This window comes from Lissotriton helveticus, assembly GCF_964261635.1.
Source record: "Lissotriton helveticus chromosome 1_1 unlocalized genomic scaffold, aLisHel1.1 SUPER_1_unloc_31, whole genome shotgun sequence".
Taxonomy (NCBI): domain Eukaryota; kingdom Metazoa; phylum Chordata; class Amphibia; order Caudata; family Salamandridae; genus Lissotriton; species Lissotriton helveticus.
This window is the reverse complement of record NW_027611672.1, coordinates 555,595-571,095: the sequence shown is the minus strand read 5'-3', so window position 1 is coordinate 571,095 and position 15,501 is coordinate 555,595. Positions and strand designations below refer to the sequence as shown.

At 43.3% G+C, this 15,501-nt stretch overlaps 2 protein-coding genes across 2 annotated transcripts in view; both read left to right on the top strand.

The window, feature by feature from the left end:
• The first annotated feature begins 3,470 nt into the window (after positions 1-3,470).
• The window catches only part of LOC144805874 (uncharacterized), a 102,662-nt gene continuing 90,631 nt past the window's right edge, over positions 3,471-15,501 (top strand). The window contains exon 1 of the mRNA XM_078672354.1: positions 3,471-3,603. The gene's annotated coding sequence lies outside the window, so the exon portion shown is untranslated. The remainder of the gene's footprint in view (positions 3,604-15,501) is intronic.
• LOC144805872 (uncharacterized) lies at positions 3,597-7,323 on the top strand. Its single transcript, XM_078672353.1, has one exon. It carries the CDS (start codon positions 4,797-4,799, stop codon positions 6,510-6,512), a length of 1,716 nt encoding a protein of 571 aa, XP_078528479.1. The 5' UTR covers positions 3,597-4,796; the 3' UTR covers positions 6,513-7,323.

Sequence of the window (15,501 nt, the reverse complement as noted above, 5' to 3'; positions counted from 1 at the left end):
GTAATTTAATATCCTTCCAGGTTTTTAACAAATCTCTATTTGTTTCATCCCCTCTGATACTCTCCCTCTTTGCTCTTTTTGTTTCCAATTGTTATGGCTTATTCTCCACCTGTTTATTACATTCCTCCACTTGCAGCTTTTCTAAGGACTGAATGTTCCCATTCTCTATCATTTTTATACTATCAGCTTGCTTGTTTAGGCATTTATTTTTCATAACTGCTTGTACCTCCGATAGATCCTTATTAAATAGAGGGTAGAAGGGTTTTGTTGGAGACATTTGTTTACCCTTACCTTCACAATATGATATTTAGTCATGGTTGTTTCCAGTGTTCAATCTCACTATATCTGATGCATTAGTTTTTTTAAATACTTTTAGAAGCTTTATTTCTTGCTTTCTGTTGTTTTTTCCTCTGTCTTTTTGATAGATGAACTTCCGGAGCCGCGTCTGTCATTGTTGATTGTGTCGAGCATAGGTTTATCACTTCTTGATCTTTTGTTTTATCATCTTTTTTTTATTTAACAACAACTTGTTTTTACATTTTATTGTATCTTTAGAGGGGCAGTCGGTCTTGATGGGTTGAATTCCCGCATCAGGAAAATTCCCTTTTACATCGTCAATTATTGTTTTTAAAATATCCGGAATGGTATCCAGTTTAATTAGTGGGGCACAACTACACTCTGCATACGTAGATATTGGCTGAGATTGTGCCCTTACTATTAGATTATTTTGTGGTGTTATCTTCTGCTCAGTTCCGGCAACAGAGGATGCCGTAGCGCTCAAGAGATCTATTTGGACCTCCTTTTTGTTGGACTGATATGTTAAAGCTTCCAGAGTTAATTGCGAGGTTTTGAAGAATAAATCCCAAATTGCTCCCGCGTTCCCACTTCCTGGTACCTGAGTACCTGGGCTATGGTGTTTCCCATTTATGAATGAAAGGTCCTTATACTCCTCTTTTTGTGGTCCTTGAAAATCATGTTCCTCGTCATGAATGAATTGTGGACTACTATTCAAACCATCTTTTTGATACGGAGTACTCCAACGCTGCAGAGTTTCTGGGTTGCTGGTGTATTCATCCTTATTAATTTGAGATCCGTTATTTTGATTACATTTCGGCTGGTGCTGTTTTTGAACTGAATTTATTTTAGACAGAGTAAGATCCGATTTCAGTGGGGTATTTGCTTCCCTTATGATTTTCACCCCACTATTTAGTTCATTTGGAGCTTCTTGGTCTGATTGATTTATTTGGCCCAAATTAGATGGTTCCCCTATACCGTTAGCTTTTCTGATTTTTACTTGCACTTCTATTGGCATTGGCTGCCTAAGTTGGTAGTAATTGCTGAGTATCTCCCATTGTTAGATTTGTGCATTTTGGGTCCTTTTGTTGTGAACGACCAGTAAGTGGAATAGTTAACATCTCTATGTCCGTTATTTGACCCCAATGGTTGACTTGGTCCTTAGTTCAATTTGACATTCGTTCGACTTCAGCTTTAGACTCAGGGTGGCCTGGTTCACTTACTCCTTGCTTAGGGGATATAATATTTGTTCTACTCAGTGGTTTAATTGGAGTTTGAAGATCACATGAGTTAGTTAGCAATGTTAGCATAGCACCAGTTGGATCTTTCATAAAGTCAAACTTTGACAGCGCGGCGACTTTCCCAGTTTCCCAAATGTATGGACGTTAGATGATTTAAAGGACTATATGTCACCTGCCTGTTCTATTTTAAACGTATCTAATATTGGTGTTTGTTGTATTTTTCTTTTCCTTTTGATAGGAGGGAAAGGTGGCTGCTCCTTTCCTGAGCTCATAATACACCCTCTAAGGTGAAGAAGTCTTGCTCCTTTCAGAGAATCAAACGGGCCAGTGACAAGACCATAGGACAAAAACACCACCAAACACCTCCAGGGGAAAACACCCAAAAAGCACTCCTCCGTACAGAATCTGCCGGTACTGCTGGTTACTTAATTAATTAATTAATTAACCGATTGATTAACATCCGGGCACCGGGTAGGGCTGTAGTCTAGGCATACAGAGTAATTCAAGGGCCGAGGGGTGCTTCAAGAGGGTCTAAATCATAATTTCTCAGATTTTGTATTACAGACTTATTACAGACTCCAATGGCTCAGCGACTTAGGGACCGATCAATCTTAGCTACTCGTCACACGCCACACACCTCTTGCCACTTGTCACTCACCACTCACTGTTCATTGCTTGTTCGTTGCTATTCATCGCTGACAAGAGTACAAGGGAGAATGCTGGCAATCGTTCAGGAGCAAGAGCGGAATCCAGAGCTAGTCCCACTACAGACGCCAGATGTGGGCACTTCTCCCCACTCCTCGGTTCAGCTCTGTCTGCTCTGCTCAATTCTTAGTAAATACGTAAAATCAGGCGGCAGGCCAAGGCTCCTCTGTGCTCCTCTGTTCTCCTCTGTGCCCTGCTACAGCCGCCGCACCAGCAGCACCGCAGGCAAAGGCTCCTTTGACCTCTGCAGTGGCCGCGGTGCCGGCAGCGGCCGTTCCTGCCCCCACAGCAGATCCGTAGAACTTAAAGCGCCCGTATAACAGGACGCAGATGAAGCGGAAGAAACCTTCGGGAGCGGGAACGGGTCATAAAACAAACGCGGGCAGTCGTCCCAGGCTCCGCTCCGCTTGCTCGTCAACTCCTCCTCCGCTCGGCCCCTCAGCTCTACTCTGTACGCTTTGCACTCAATGGCGAATCACAGGCCGATAATGACTGTGAACACCAACAGAGGGAAGAATTGTGTGTTTACCCCAGTTAGTAAAAAAACACAGCATAAGTCTTGGCTGCTTCTGCTGCACCCAGAGTCTTATGCGTCTTTGCAGTCTAATTTTTCTGTCTGGAAAAAAATTGTGTCCTGGTTTTCTGCACCCAGTAAATCCAGGTGCAGAAAAACCTAACAACTGATAATCAGGTGGAATAAAATGAACACATGAAAGTACGCCTTCATTTCATTGCCCTTGATTCATACTCTGGACCATATTTGAGGGATTGGTCTAGGCATAGTCCTTGCAGCACACAATAGATTTGCTCAAGTCAGGATGCCAGATACAAGTAGGTGGTAACTCGGGGCAGGGGAATACACCTGTTGTCCGTGGGGGAGTCATTCCCGTCCCAGAAATCTGCATTACAAATTAATTAATAGTATATATTTTTATATTATCTGTTTGGTACCAGTCCATATGACTTTAATATCTGCCTTTGGGATTCTATGTTACAACTCCATAGGGTACATGTATCCTTTGTGAGCTTAATAAAATGTTGAAAATTCTACAAATCCTCCCTCCTACATCCAAGTACTCTCATGCTACCATTCTACGCTCTGTCTGGAAAAACAGCTCAACATATTCCAAATTCTGCATTAATTTGGCTAGTAAATTATATTTTTGGAAATGTACATGTATTAACTATTTCATTTTAATACTATAGGTGATTGAAATTACGGACGAAGAAAGCAAGATTTAGCAATAAGCAACTGAATGTCAGTGCCATAAGAAGGATTATTTTGAAAAACTGAAGAACATCCAGCATTCTACGTTTAAACAATTTCCAAAAATCTAGGTTTGGCGAGGAAAGTACTATACCTGTAAGTGAAGTCTCTAATTTTGCATTTCATTAACCCAGAGCAAAACCATATCTGTGCACACAGCATCAGAAATAATGTAGAAAGACCACTTCAGCATCCTCATCTGAAATATTATCAGAAAGACAAATTGCCTCATCATGACAGAAAAACATTCATCTAAAGCATCATGTAATTCCAGAGAGGAAGCACACACTGCATAAAAGAAAGTTATAACAAAAGGTATCTTCTGCATACCATCAAAGAAAAGACACATTGGCAAGCAAAAGATTGAAAAATCACCTTTGTTCAACAACCATTTTTAACCAGTTACACAAGTTTGAGACTATCTGCCTCTGGATAGAACACCACGGCCCACTCTGCTCACTCTGGCGAAAAATCTTAAAAATTCACCACTTTATTGTGTTCATGACCATCTCAGATTGTTTCCTTTTTATTGTGTACTGTTCTGTAATTCTATGTAAATCGCCTCAACATTATCTGCTGTGCATGAGTGATATGTAAAACTGTTAATTATAAAAATGGATTAGATGAGCACCGTTGGGCTATAGGTAATGTAAATAAATCCTCGCCTTCGGAACTACAAACCTTAACCTTACACCAAACATAGAAAGGATAAAAGGAACTGATGTTCTGCGACTGATGATCCACAATAGTACTGTGCATGTTCTAACACCCTCAGTTACTGCCTTTACGTCAGTGCAAAAAGGTACTTATCAGTTTAATCATTAAATATCAGACCAAAACTTCATTACTGCAGTGCTAAGAACCTATATAAATAGATTGGAGAAAAACGTCAGTCACAAAATAATTTACTGCCGGAGAGGCTATTACCTAAAGACTATTATCTACTAGAACAATTTCAACAGGTGTTACAGGGCTGCTTCCAGACATATTTTGCTCAATTCAAGTGTTAAGAAGATTACACACAATTTCTTTTAGAGATAAATGCTGAACAATATCTAAACAAGCCAGACTCTAAAATCAGGTTCACTCTTACCGTGGCATAATAGCAAGAGAAAACTAAACATAGAGATATTAACCCTAGGAATACACCTTATAAAAACACGGACTGTGAGAACAAATTCAGTGTTCAAACCCGCCTCAATCAAGGCAAACTAACTGAAATTGGGGAAAAAAGTTACTTGTGCCAAAAAAGATACAGCTATAAATCTTATCTCACAGAATTTGACAGAATGCACACTGGGGGAAACCACTCTCAGTGCAAAGTATGCCAAAAAAGTTTCAGGCGTAAAGCTTATCTCACTGAGCATATGAGAATCCACACTGGGGGAAACCACTCTCCGTGCAAAGTATGCCATAAAAGTTTCAGGCGTAAATCTTATCTCACTGAGCATATGAGAATCCACACTGGGGAAAAACCTTATCAGTGCTCCGAATGCCAGAAAAGCTTTAGAGTCAAACCAAGTCTATATCAACATGCATTAACCCACTCTGTGGAAAAACTTTACCAGTGCACTGAATGCCAAAAAAGTTTCAACCGTAAATCTCATCTAACTGTTCATATGAGAATCCACACTGGGGAAAAACCTTATCAGTGCTCTGAATGCGACAAATGTTTCAGTCTAAAACCCAGTCTCATTCATCATATAAGAACCCACACTGGGGAAAAACCTTATCAGTGCTCTGAATGCCAGAAAAGGTTTTGGAACAAACCAAGTCTTTCTCGACATGTAATAACCCACTCTGGCAAAAACCCTTACCAGTGCTCTGAATGCCAGAAATGTTTTAGTCAAAAAATCATTCTCACTCAGCATAGAAGAGCCCACACTGGGGATAAACCTTACCAGTGCTCTGAATGCCAGAAATCTTTCATTTACAAACACAATCTCACTCTGCATAGAAGAATCCACTCTGGTGAAAACCCTTATCAGTGCTCTGAATGCCCAAAACATTTCAAGTGCAAATCACTTCTAACTGAACATTTGAGATTCCACACTGGGGAAAAACCTTATCAGTGCTCTGAATGCCACAAATGTTTCAGTACAAAAAGGAGTCTCACACTGCATATAAAGATCCACACTGGGGAAAACCGTTATCAGTGCCCAGAATGCCACAAATGTTTCAGTGAAAAAAAGAGTCTCACACATCATATAAAGATCCACACTGGGGAAAACCGTTATCAGTGCACTGAATGCCACAAATGTTTCAGTGAAAAAAGGAGTCTCACACATCATATGAAGATCCACACTGGGGAAAACCGTTATCAGTGCTCTGAATGCCAAAAATATTTCCGAGACAAAAGAAGTCTTTCTCAACATATAATAACCCACACTGGGGAAAAACCTTATCACTGCCCTGAATGCCTAAAAGATTTCAAACTTAAAACACTTCTAACTGCACATGTCAGATTCCACACTAGGGTAAAACGTTATCAGTGCTCTGAATGTGACAAATGTTTCAGTGTAAAAAGCAATCTCACTCAGCATATAAGAACCCACACTGGGGAAAAACCTTATCAGTGCTCTGAATGCCACAAATGTTTCAGTACAAAACACAGTCTCATTCATCATATAAGAACCCACACGGGGGAAAAACCTTATCAGTGCTCTGAATGCCAGATATGTTTCATTGAAAAAAGCCGTCTCACTCATCACATAAGAACCCACACTGGGGAAAAACCTTATCAGTGCTCTGAATGCCAGAAATGTTTCAGTGAAAGAAAGAATCTCGCTCGGCATATAAGAACCCACACTGGGGAAAAACCTTATCAGTGCTCTGAATGCCACAAATTTTTCACTGGAAAAAACAGTCTCACTCATCATATGAGAATCCACACTGGGGAAAAACCTTATCAGTGCTCCGAATGTCAAAAATGTTTCAGCCGTAAATCTCATCTCACTGAACATGTGAGAATCCACACTGGAGAATTTTTTCTATCAGTGCTCTAAATGTCGGAAAAGATTCAGAGGTAGAGATGGTTACAAGCGCCATAAGAAAACACACCATCAAAATAATTCAGTGCTCCGAATGCCAGAAAAGCATCAATTTTAAACTCAATCTCACTCTACATGAGCAGACGCACACAGGGGAAAAACATTACCAATGCGGTAAATGCCAGAAATTCCTATTTGATAGGCACAGCCTCACTCCATACGATGAAAAACCTCATGAGTGTTCTGAATGCCAGAAAAGCTGCAGAGAAAAACGCTATCTCACCATGAGAAACTCCACACTGGAGAAAATCCTTATGCCATAAAAGCTTGAATCTGAAAGACAGTGTTATGCTTTATGAGCGATCTCACTCTGGGGAAAAACTTTATGAGTGCTCGAAATGCAAGCAAAGTTTTGGGTACAAATTACTTCTCACTTGACATGAGCGAACTCACACGGGACAAAACTCCTTAGTCTTGAATACAATGTAATTTCACATGAGAGAATTCACACTGGACTAAATAAAGCCTTATACAGGAGGGGAAAGCCAGAAACGTTATATTCAGAAAAGAGATCTCAGTGTAGCCATGTAGTGTTTTGAGGGTAGGGGTCAGTGTGGAGGAGTATTTTAGGGCAAGCAGAAATGGCCAGTGTTTTGTGGGAACGGATGATGGCAGTGTTTTGGGGAAAGGGCCTATGGTTTTCAAGGCTATTGGGGGGGGTTGGTGGCAGTGCTGTGGGGTAGGGTGACATGGAAAAGGGCTAGGCTATTCTAACTCCTTTTTGTTCTTGTGTAGAGTCTTGGAAGGTAGATTCTGATTGTTCTAAAGCTCTTGAGCTGTCTGATAACTACAATATACTCTTTCTGCTTCAAGGCTCCAGTCGGTCTGGGGTTCAGTACACTTCTGGAAACTCAGAACCTTGTGGGCTGGATCCATATTTTTGAACTCCCACTTGAAAAGGGTGGAGGTAACATGTGTGCCCATCTCACTTTCACAATTTGCATCATGCCTGTCCTATCTATCCTAGACAATTATTGCAAGTGTAAATCAATCAATCAATCAGTACATTTATAGAGCGCACTACTCACCCGTGAGGGTTTCAAGGCGCCGAGGGTGGGGGAGGGGGTGGTGCTGCTACTGCTCGAACAGCCAGGTCTTGAGGTGTCTCCTGAAGGTGAGAAGGTTGTGGGTCCGTCGGAGGTGGGTGGGGAGGGAGTTCCACGTCTTGGCAGCGAGGTAGGAGAAAGATTTGCGGACTGTTGTTGTTCTTCTGGTGCGTGGTACGGTGGCGAGGGTGAGGCTGGCTGAGTGGAGTTGGCGAGTCGGGGCGTAGAACGAGAGGCGTTTGTTGAGCCCCCTTTCACAGGACTGGCCCAATGGAAACTCTTTGTTTTTTAGCACATTTCTGGGTTTTTTGTGTGCATTTTTCAAAGTATTTGATTTTGGGGATATTAAGTGTTTACAACAGGGATCTTCAACCTCTTTTCTGTAGTGAGTGGCACTTCTAATCAGTGAAAATCTTGATCTACTTAAGGCTAAACATCTCGCGCATTGTTACCAGACAGTTTGTCAAGTACGGCCTATTAGATTGAAGTCTAATGATCTGCCTGCGCCTTCCGCGCCATGGTACTCCTATGATCTCAAGAAATGTAAAAGAAAATGTAGGCACCAATAACAATTTGGGACGAAGACTTACAGTCTATTGTTCAACACAATTAAATCACTTTCATCCTTTGATTATAAAAATGTAGCAACTCCCAGCCGAAAAGCTGTGATGAACTAACCGAATTCTTTTTTCCAAAGTAAAAAAAATATTCCTGAATTTTAAGATAACACCTGATAATCCTTAGGGACAGATACAGTGGAGTAACGTATGGTGAATAAACTAACTTACCATTTCCTGGTAATGTGTACATTCACCCCACTCTCTGAAGAGAAAGTCTCTAATCTTATCAACACTATGAAATTTGGACTCTGCAGATTCTTGCCCTCCATTCAGTTTCAGCTACCATTTCTGCTCATCTCACTTTGTTATTACAATGGTGCTCAAGTCCGGCTTTTTTCCAGATGCTTGGAAAAAGGCTTTGATTTTGCCCCTTCTAAAGACTCTTTCCCTCGATCCCTCAGATGTAAAGAACTACAGATCCAAATTGGTCCTTCCTCTTCCTGATGAAATTTTAGAAAAGGCCATGAATCAGGAGATCACCATCTTTTTTGAAAATACGGACTGTCTGGATCCTGCTCAACATGGGTTTAGACCCTACTACCGTACAGAGTCAACCTTATCGGCAGTAACTGAAGAGATCAGATCCATTGTGGATAGAGGAGATTAATGCAGCCTTGATCCTATAGGATCTTTCGGCCACATTTGATACGGTTAACCATTTCTCTTTGGTAAGCCGTTTAGAAAGTATAAGCATCAACGGTACTGCTCTCAAACTGATCAGGTTATTTTCGTCAAACAGAGAACAATTGGTATCTTTGGAAGATTTTACCTCTGCTCCATTTTCATTTCCTTGTGTGGTTTCGGGGATCTTCAATAAGTCTGACTTTGTCTAATGCCTACAGCACTCCATTAATTGGACTAGTTCGATCCTGTTGCTCCTCTACATTATTTTATGCCAGTGATACCCAAATAGTGGTATCGGTTACTGCAGAACCTGAAAAGTGGCAAAAGATTTTAGAACGAGTATGACTAGCATCGCTAATCGATGCAGAAGAATTTCTTAAAATTAGATGCGGAAAAAACAGAGTTAGTGCTATTTTGTAAGGATTCCTCCTTCTGGAACACCTTTTGGTGGCCACACAGTCTCGAGCCCCTTCCACTCCCAGCCCGGAAGGCTAGAAATTTGGGTATTCGTCGTTGACTCAAAACTCACTTTCATTGACCACTCCAATCAGGTAACCTCTTCCTGTTTCCTTATGTTAAAAGATTCAAAGAAAATCTTGGCCTTCCTTCCCATGGAGCTTAGGAAAAGTGTCATCCTGACTCTTCTCGAATCAAAAATGGATTATTTTATTGAACTTGATATGGGCTCCCAGTTGTCTTCTCAATAAGTGGCAAAAAGTCCAAAATGTGGCAGCAAGACTGCTGAAGAACCTCCCCAAATTCTGCTCAGCCTTTGAATCCATTTAAGACCTCTATCGGCTGTTTATTAGGGAAATAATTAAATTCAAAGCCTCATGCTGTGCCCATAAGGCACTGCATCAGGTTGGCCCTCGCTTCCTACAAGATGTTCAAATGATATGCCCCTTCTCGTACTCTATGGTCCAGCAATACAAGGCATGTATGTGTACCCAGAATAAAAAGTGTCCATTGGGGAGGGAGACGTTTCTCCTACTCCACCTCCAGATGGTGGAACTCTATCCAATCATTTGAGGTCAGCCTCAACTATTGAAGTTCAGGAAGGAACATAAGTCTTTTCTTTTCAGCCCATAGTTTAATGTTCTCATCTAACTGCTAGGCCAATGTTTAGGTATTTTATATCCCGTACTGTCAGGTTTCAACTAGTGCCAGGACGCCTTTTTGGTAATCGTGCGCTTGATTTAAAATTTATTTAAAATTGTTGATCTCCAAAACGGCCTAAATCAATAAATTGAATTGAAATTCAAGTTTATCATTTGAATCCTATTGGTGGAAAATACGTGATTTTTAACCCCATGAGGCGGTTCCTTTCCAGAAAGCCTTCAGGTTGTAATCATGAGTCAAATAATGCTGAGGAGGTTAAAATATTCAAATTGAATTCTAATTACACCTGAAATGTCCATTGTTCAATATATTTCTCTTAGTATTTTAATGTGAGGACTTTATTGCTTAAGGAAAATAATTAGTATTTGTTTTTCTATATGTAGGAAGCATTACATTAATGAAACCACTGTATCCCACCTTCTTTGTTTCCTTTCCTGTTCTTTATGAACGTTTCTATTGTTGAACTTTAAAGATTGCCCGAAATTAAGAATTGTGCTCTACATAACTTTTCTGTGTTACAGTTTGTTGACTTCTATGTACAACGTTTGTCTCTTATGTGTATGGCAACTGATGTTTTGTTTTGCTTTAATAATCAGCTTATGTTTATTAGGTTTTATTATTCAATAAAATGTTTCAAACACAACAAATGGTAGTTGATATGTATTTACAACTGCAGCATTTTTATAGTATGGGTCAGTTTCAAAGGGGCCAAAAATATGGTCTGTGGGATGACGGAGGACCACATTGGCATCAGCAGGGAGAGGTTTGGGCAGGTGGTTGGGGATACATGTTAAGTTGGAATTAGGGGGAAACAACGCATGTACATTGTGTGGACTGTGACTCCTGGAGTTATTGTGAGGGATACTATGCTACCCTGTAAATGAATCCCCTAGTGATTATTATCACGGTAAAGATCCCTCAGAAATAAAATGATGTTAATGTCAATGCCAATGGAGGACATCAACTGCCTCAGCTTGGACCTATTGACACAGTCGAATGCTGAGAACTGGTCCATGAAGGCTAGGTATATGGGGCTGGAACGAGCCACGGTGTATTTGTTCAGAACCATGTACAGGTTTAAACACTGTTCCACAGTGGAACGACCTGGGCAAATGCCGTTTTGGATATCGGATAAAAAGTTGTTTTCCTCAACCCATGATGCAAGTGTGTCATGTACCATGCGACCCACCACCTTCACCACAGAGTCCAGCAGAGAAATGGGCCTATAACAATAGGTACTGTACCGATCTCTCTTTTTAAATGCCGGGACTATAATCGATAAAGCCCAAGAATCTGTGCGGCCAATCTGGACTGCAGCATTGATAACAGCTGTGAGGACAGGCAGCCAGGTTTTTAAGTGGGCGATGTAGAGATCTGGTGGGATCCCATCTGGCGCGGGGGCCTTGTTTTTAGAGAGACCCAGAATACCGCCTCTCACCTCTTGCATGGTGAAAATAAGTTCCGACTTGCCTTCCACCCTTTCCTGCCCCTCAATTGGAGGGGTATCCGACTGGAATATACCCTCGAAATTATGTACCCAATCGTCCTCTGTGATTTGGGCATCCAGTAAATTAGCTTTATTTCCAGATAGAAATGGGCTGTTAATAATGCCCCAGAACTTTGAGCTATTACGCAGTGTACTAGCCTCCACCAAATTGATCCAGGCCTCCTCCTTCAGGACAGACTCGCGAGTTGCTAGAGCAGCCTTATATGCTCTTCGTAGTCCGTTGACTGCCACCCGGTCTCAGGGCTTAACACCCAAGGCCTGTCTCAGGTTCCTGGAAGCCTGGGAGCACGCAGAGTCAAACCATCTTGGACCTGGTTGTTAACAGGCTCCGTAGAAAGTTCCTTATGACAGTAGACATGGATCCAAATGCACCCATGATGTCGGGAGCACTTGCTTCATCGTCGAGGCTGGTGGCAAACTTGCTGTGACAGCGAGTTAAAAGGGACTCGTGGAGTAGCTCTGGGACAATACACCACCACTTTACGCTCCTTCCCGCTTCCACCTCGTTAAGGGGGACACTAGCCCCCCGCCCATCTTGGTTTGTCCTAGTGTTAGGGTCCAGCAAGTTGAGACACAATTGGGGTTGTGGTCACTGCATTCACTCGCCTGCACAGACAAATCGGTAACCAGAGAGTAAAAGGGGGTATATACAAAGGTGAAATCAATAACGGTCTCACACCCTCTCCCAATAAAGGTGGGAGTAATATCTGTTTTTCCCCGGAGGCAGCTTATTTATTACAGATGTTAGATCAAATTCAAGCAAGATGGAGTTAAGCTCAACACCCTTGGGAGTATGTTCCATGTGTAAGCCTGCTTGTCGTGCACAGCCCATATCTTGCACTCCTCCTTGCATGATGTCCCTACACATGAGTGTTAAAATCCCCTGTTAAAAAAATGTAGTGATAACTCTGACCTTTCAAGATGCTATGCTGAAGTACAGACCCCAGCAGAGTCATATTTCCCTGTGTAACTCCAGCGTTGAAAAAGTTACCAGAGCAGCTTGCTCCGTCCACTGGGCAACAACATCACATGTAAATTGAGAGAGACATACAGTGAGGTATTGTAAGAAACTGGATCTGTATACTGCACCAAAGTGAGGTACAGTGTGTATTGAATCCAAGGGTCTCCAGAGGTAGGCAGAGGTTAAAGTTAGATAGAACCTTACTCTCTAAAGTGGTAGCTTGGTCGAGCAGTAAGGCAGTATAAGAGGACAGTGTTAAGCATTTGATGTACACACTCAGTCAGCAAATGAATTCACAAACTCAAGAACTGAACTCTAAGCCAATTGTTTTTGTATAAAAAAAATATACTGTTATTTTATTTCTAGAACCAAGCAAGCCTGGTACAGGTAAGCATAAAAATACTTTGCGGTAATCATTTACTTGTATGAACACAGATCAAGACTGTTCCCATGAGGCACAGGGTCATATTGATTTGCATATGGCCATGTCTGAACGGGGTGGCGGAGTGAGCAAAAGACGGTGATGGATTAAACCCAGCTCAGTTGACTGGGGGTGAGTGTTTGATTTGCTCAAATGCTCCGTCCATCATCCCCTTTTGTATCGCTTTGGATACCTAGATTCAGCACTGGGACATTCTCTTGAAACAGGTAAGTAAACACGTTTTGGTTATTTGTGCGATTTAAAAAAATATTTTTAGATTTCAAAACTCCACACTTTGAAACATTTTGGAGAAAAAGTGTCCATGTTATCCTATGGAGAGAAAACAGGTTAACGGTTCTCAGGTAAGTAATTGACTGTGGTAGTTAAGGTTCTGGGGTTAGACTCAGGGGGTCTCCCAGGGTCAGTGATGCACTGTTGTTGCACCCTCAGCAGCACTAGGACGGCCGGGTGCAGAGTGTTGAGGCCCAATGTTATCCTAAGGAGGATAGGGGGGCTTCGTTTGGTGGCGCCTGGCAAGCAGGCCACAAGATTGTGAGAGCTAAGCTCCTAGTGTTTAGCTCAGGGCAAGTTGGGAACCAAAGGTGCACCCTCAGCGGCACTGGGGCGGCCGGGCGCAGGGGCTGTTTTGAGGTCGGGTGCCCTGTTGATTTCAATGGAGATTCTCCGGGACAAAGAAACACTGCAGGCTTGTGGACGAGGATCTTCCAGGAGCGACCACCACTTCGAGTGGTAAGTTGGGATCTTGTAGGTTGGTTAGGCACCGCTGGGTTGGGCACACAAGGCCGTGGGGAGTCGGATGTAGGGGTGCCTTTGGACGTCGGATTTTCTTACCCGTTCTGGTCACGGTAGGGGGGGTCCTCTGGATTAAGGCTACAGTCGTCTTCTGGAGGCATGAGGCAAATCATGGTTCATCGGATCTCGGGTCAGGATCGCCGGGGGGACCTCCTTGTGGTGTTTTTCCACTCAAGCTCGGGTCGGGTTCGGCGGGTGTGGAGTGGGCTGGATTCTTAGGTTTCTGGCTGGCACCAGCAGCTGCAGTTTAAACACGTCCAGTTTTCACAGGAGAAACAGTCTTGAAAGTGAAGGCAGGCAGGTCCTCTGGGGTTTCTGAGGGTGCTGGCTGCTGGAAAGGCCAGGGTTTCACAGGAGCAGGTTCAAGGGGAGACAGGCCTGTAGGGCTGGGGCCAAGTCAGTGGGCGTCATCCTCTTGTTAGCTCTGCATGACTTCTCATCCTTCTTCTCTTCTTTTCTTGTTGTTGCTGTATCTGAGGAAGGAAGGTTCAGGCTTCCACTAAATACTAAATTTAGGGGCGTTACAGGTAGGTAAAGGGCAGGGACCAATGGGTCCCTTCCCTGGGGTGGCTACACCCCCTATTCTGTCACTCTCCAGTGGGAGGGGGCAGGAGCCTGTCCCTGGTTGGCTGGGTCCGCCTATCATCAAGATGGTGGGGACTCGAGGTTGTGCTTCATCTCGCCTCCCCCACCTTAGGGGTGGAGTTGGCAGAGGTGGGCACACCTCTTTTGCACTTGTTTTTCCCGCCGGTTCTCCCACCCAAAGTGGGGGGTAGAACCAGTGGGGACCCATTGCTGAAAGCGGCAAAAGGTCTGGAGAGTCTCACAAAGGTGGCATGCCTTTGAAGGTTTCCCTTCGTGAACCCTGCCTATCCTGGGGGAGGAGGCTTGGCGCCTCTTCCCAGGATGTGCATTGTTTCAGGCCCCCGACAGAACAGCAAGCTCTCGACCCAGGGGTCCACAGACATGTCTGGTGGTGGCAGCCTAAGCAGCCACTCAGTCAGGTCAATAGGAGTCGGTCGAGTCGCAGGGGGCTCTCTAAGATGCCCTCTGTTGTGCATTTTACAATAAATACCACACTGGCATCAGTGTGGGTTTAATGTGCTGAGAAGTTTGATACCAAACTTCCCAGTCTCCAGTGTAGCCATTATGGTGCTGTGGAGTTCGTAATGACAAGCTCCCAGCACCATATATTCTTAATGGCAGCACTGCACTTACAATGCCCAGGAATAAACTTGGGCACTGTAGGGATATAGGGCTCATGCACCTGTACACTCACCACTGGCATAGGGCACCCAGCTAGAGAGGTGACTGATGTATGCCAGGGCAGTGGTTTGTGGGCATGGCACACAAGGATGTGTGCCATGTCGACTCTTCACTTTGTTCTGCACCAAATTACTGCAACAGAAACCCACTGTTCGAGGCATATGAGCTGCAGAATTCACACTCTGTGCATAGATCGCCATCTGGTGTTGGGTTTGGATGCTTGCACCTTGTTGTCTTTGAAGCAGTCTTTTGTAGTCACGAGATAGGTGACTCCTCCCTTGGACGATAGTGTGCATGGGCATCGACTCTATCCTCAGATTGTTTTTTTCCGCCATTGGGTTCGGATGTAACTTCTGCGCTCCGGTTCGGCACCATATCTCCAAATCTTTTTGACGCGCAAACCATCATAAAATTTGACGCTATTGTTTCTTGATCGCGTGACCTTCGACGCTCTCCTCAAATATCTCATTCCGGTCGTCGACACGGACCACTGGGCATATCAATGCCATTTTGGCCTACGGCTCATGGAAAGGACTCGACACAGTGACCACCACAAGGTCTGTAATC

What these genes read in the sequence shown, in the direction of transcription:
- LOC144805872 (XM_078672353.1), top strand. Translation starts at nt 4,797, where the DNA reads ATGCACACTGGGGGAAACCACTCTCAGTGCAAAGTATGCCAAAAAAGT.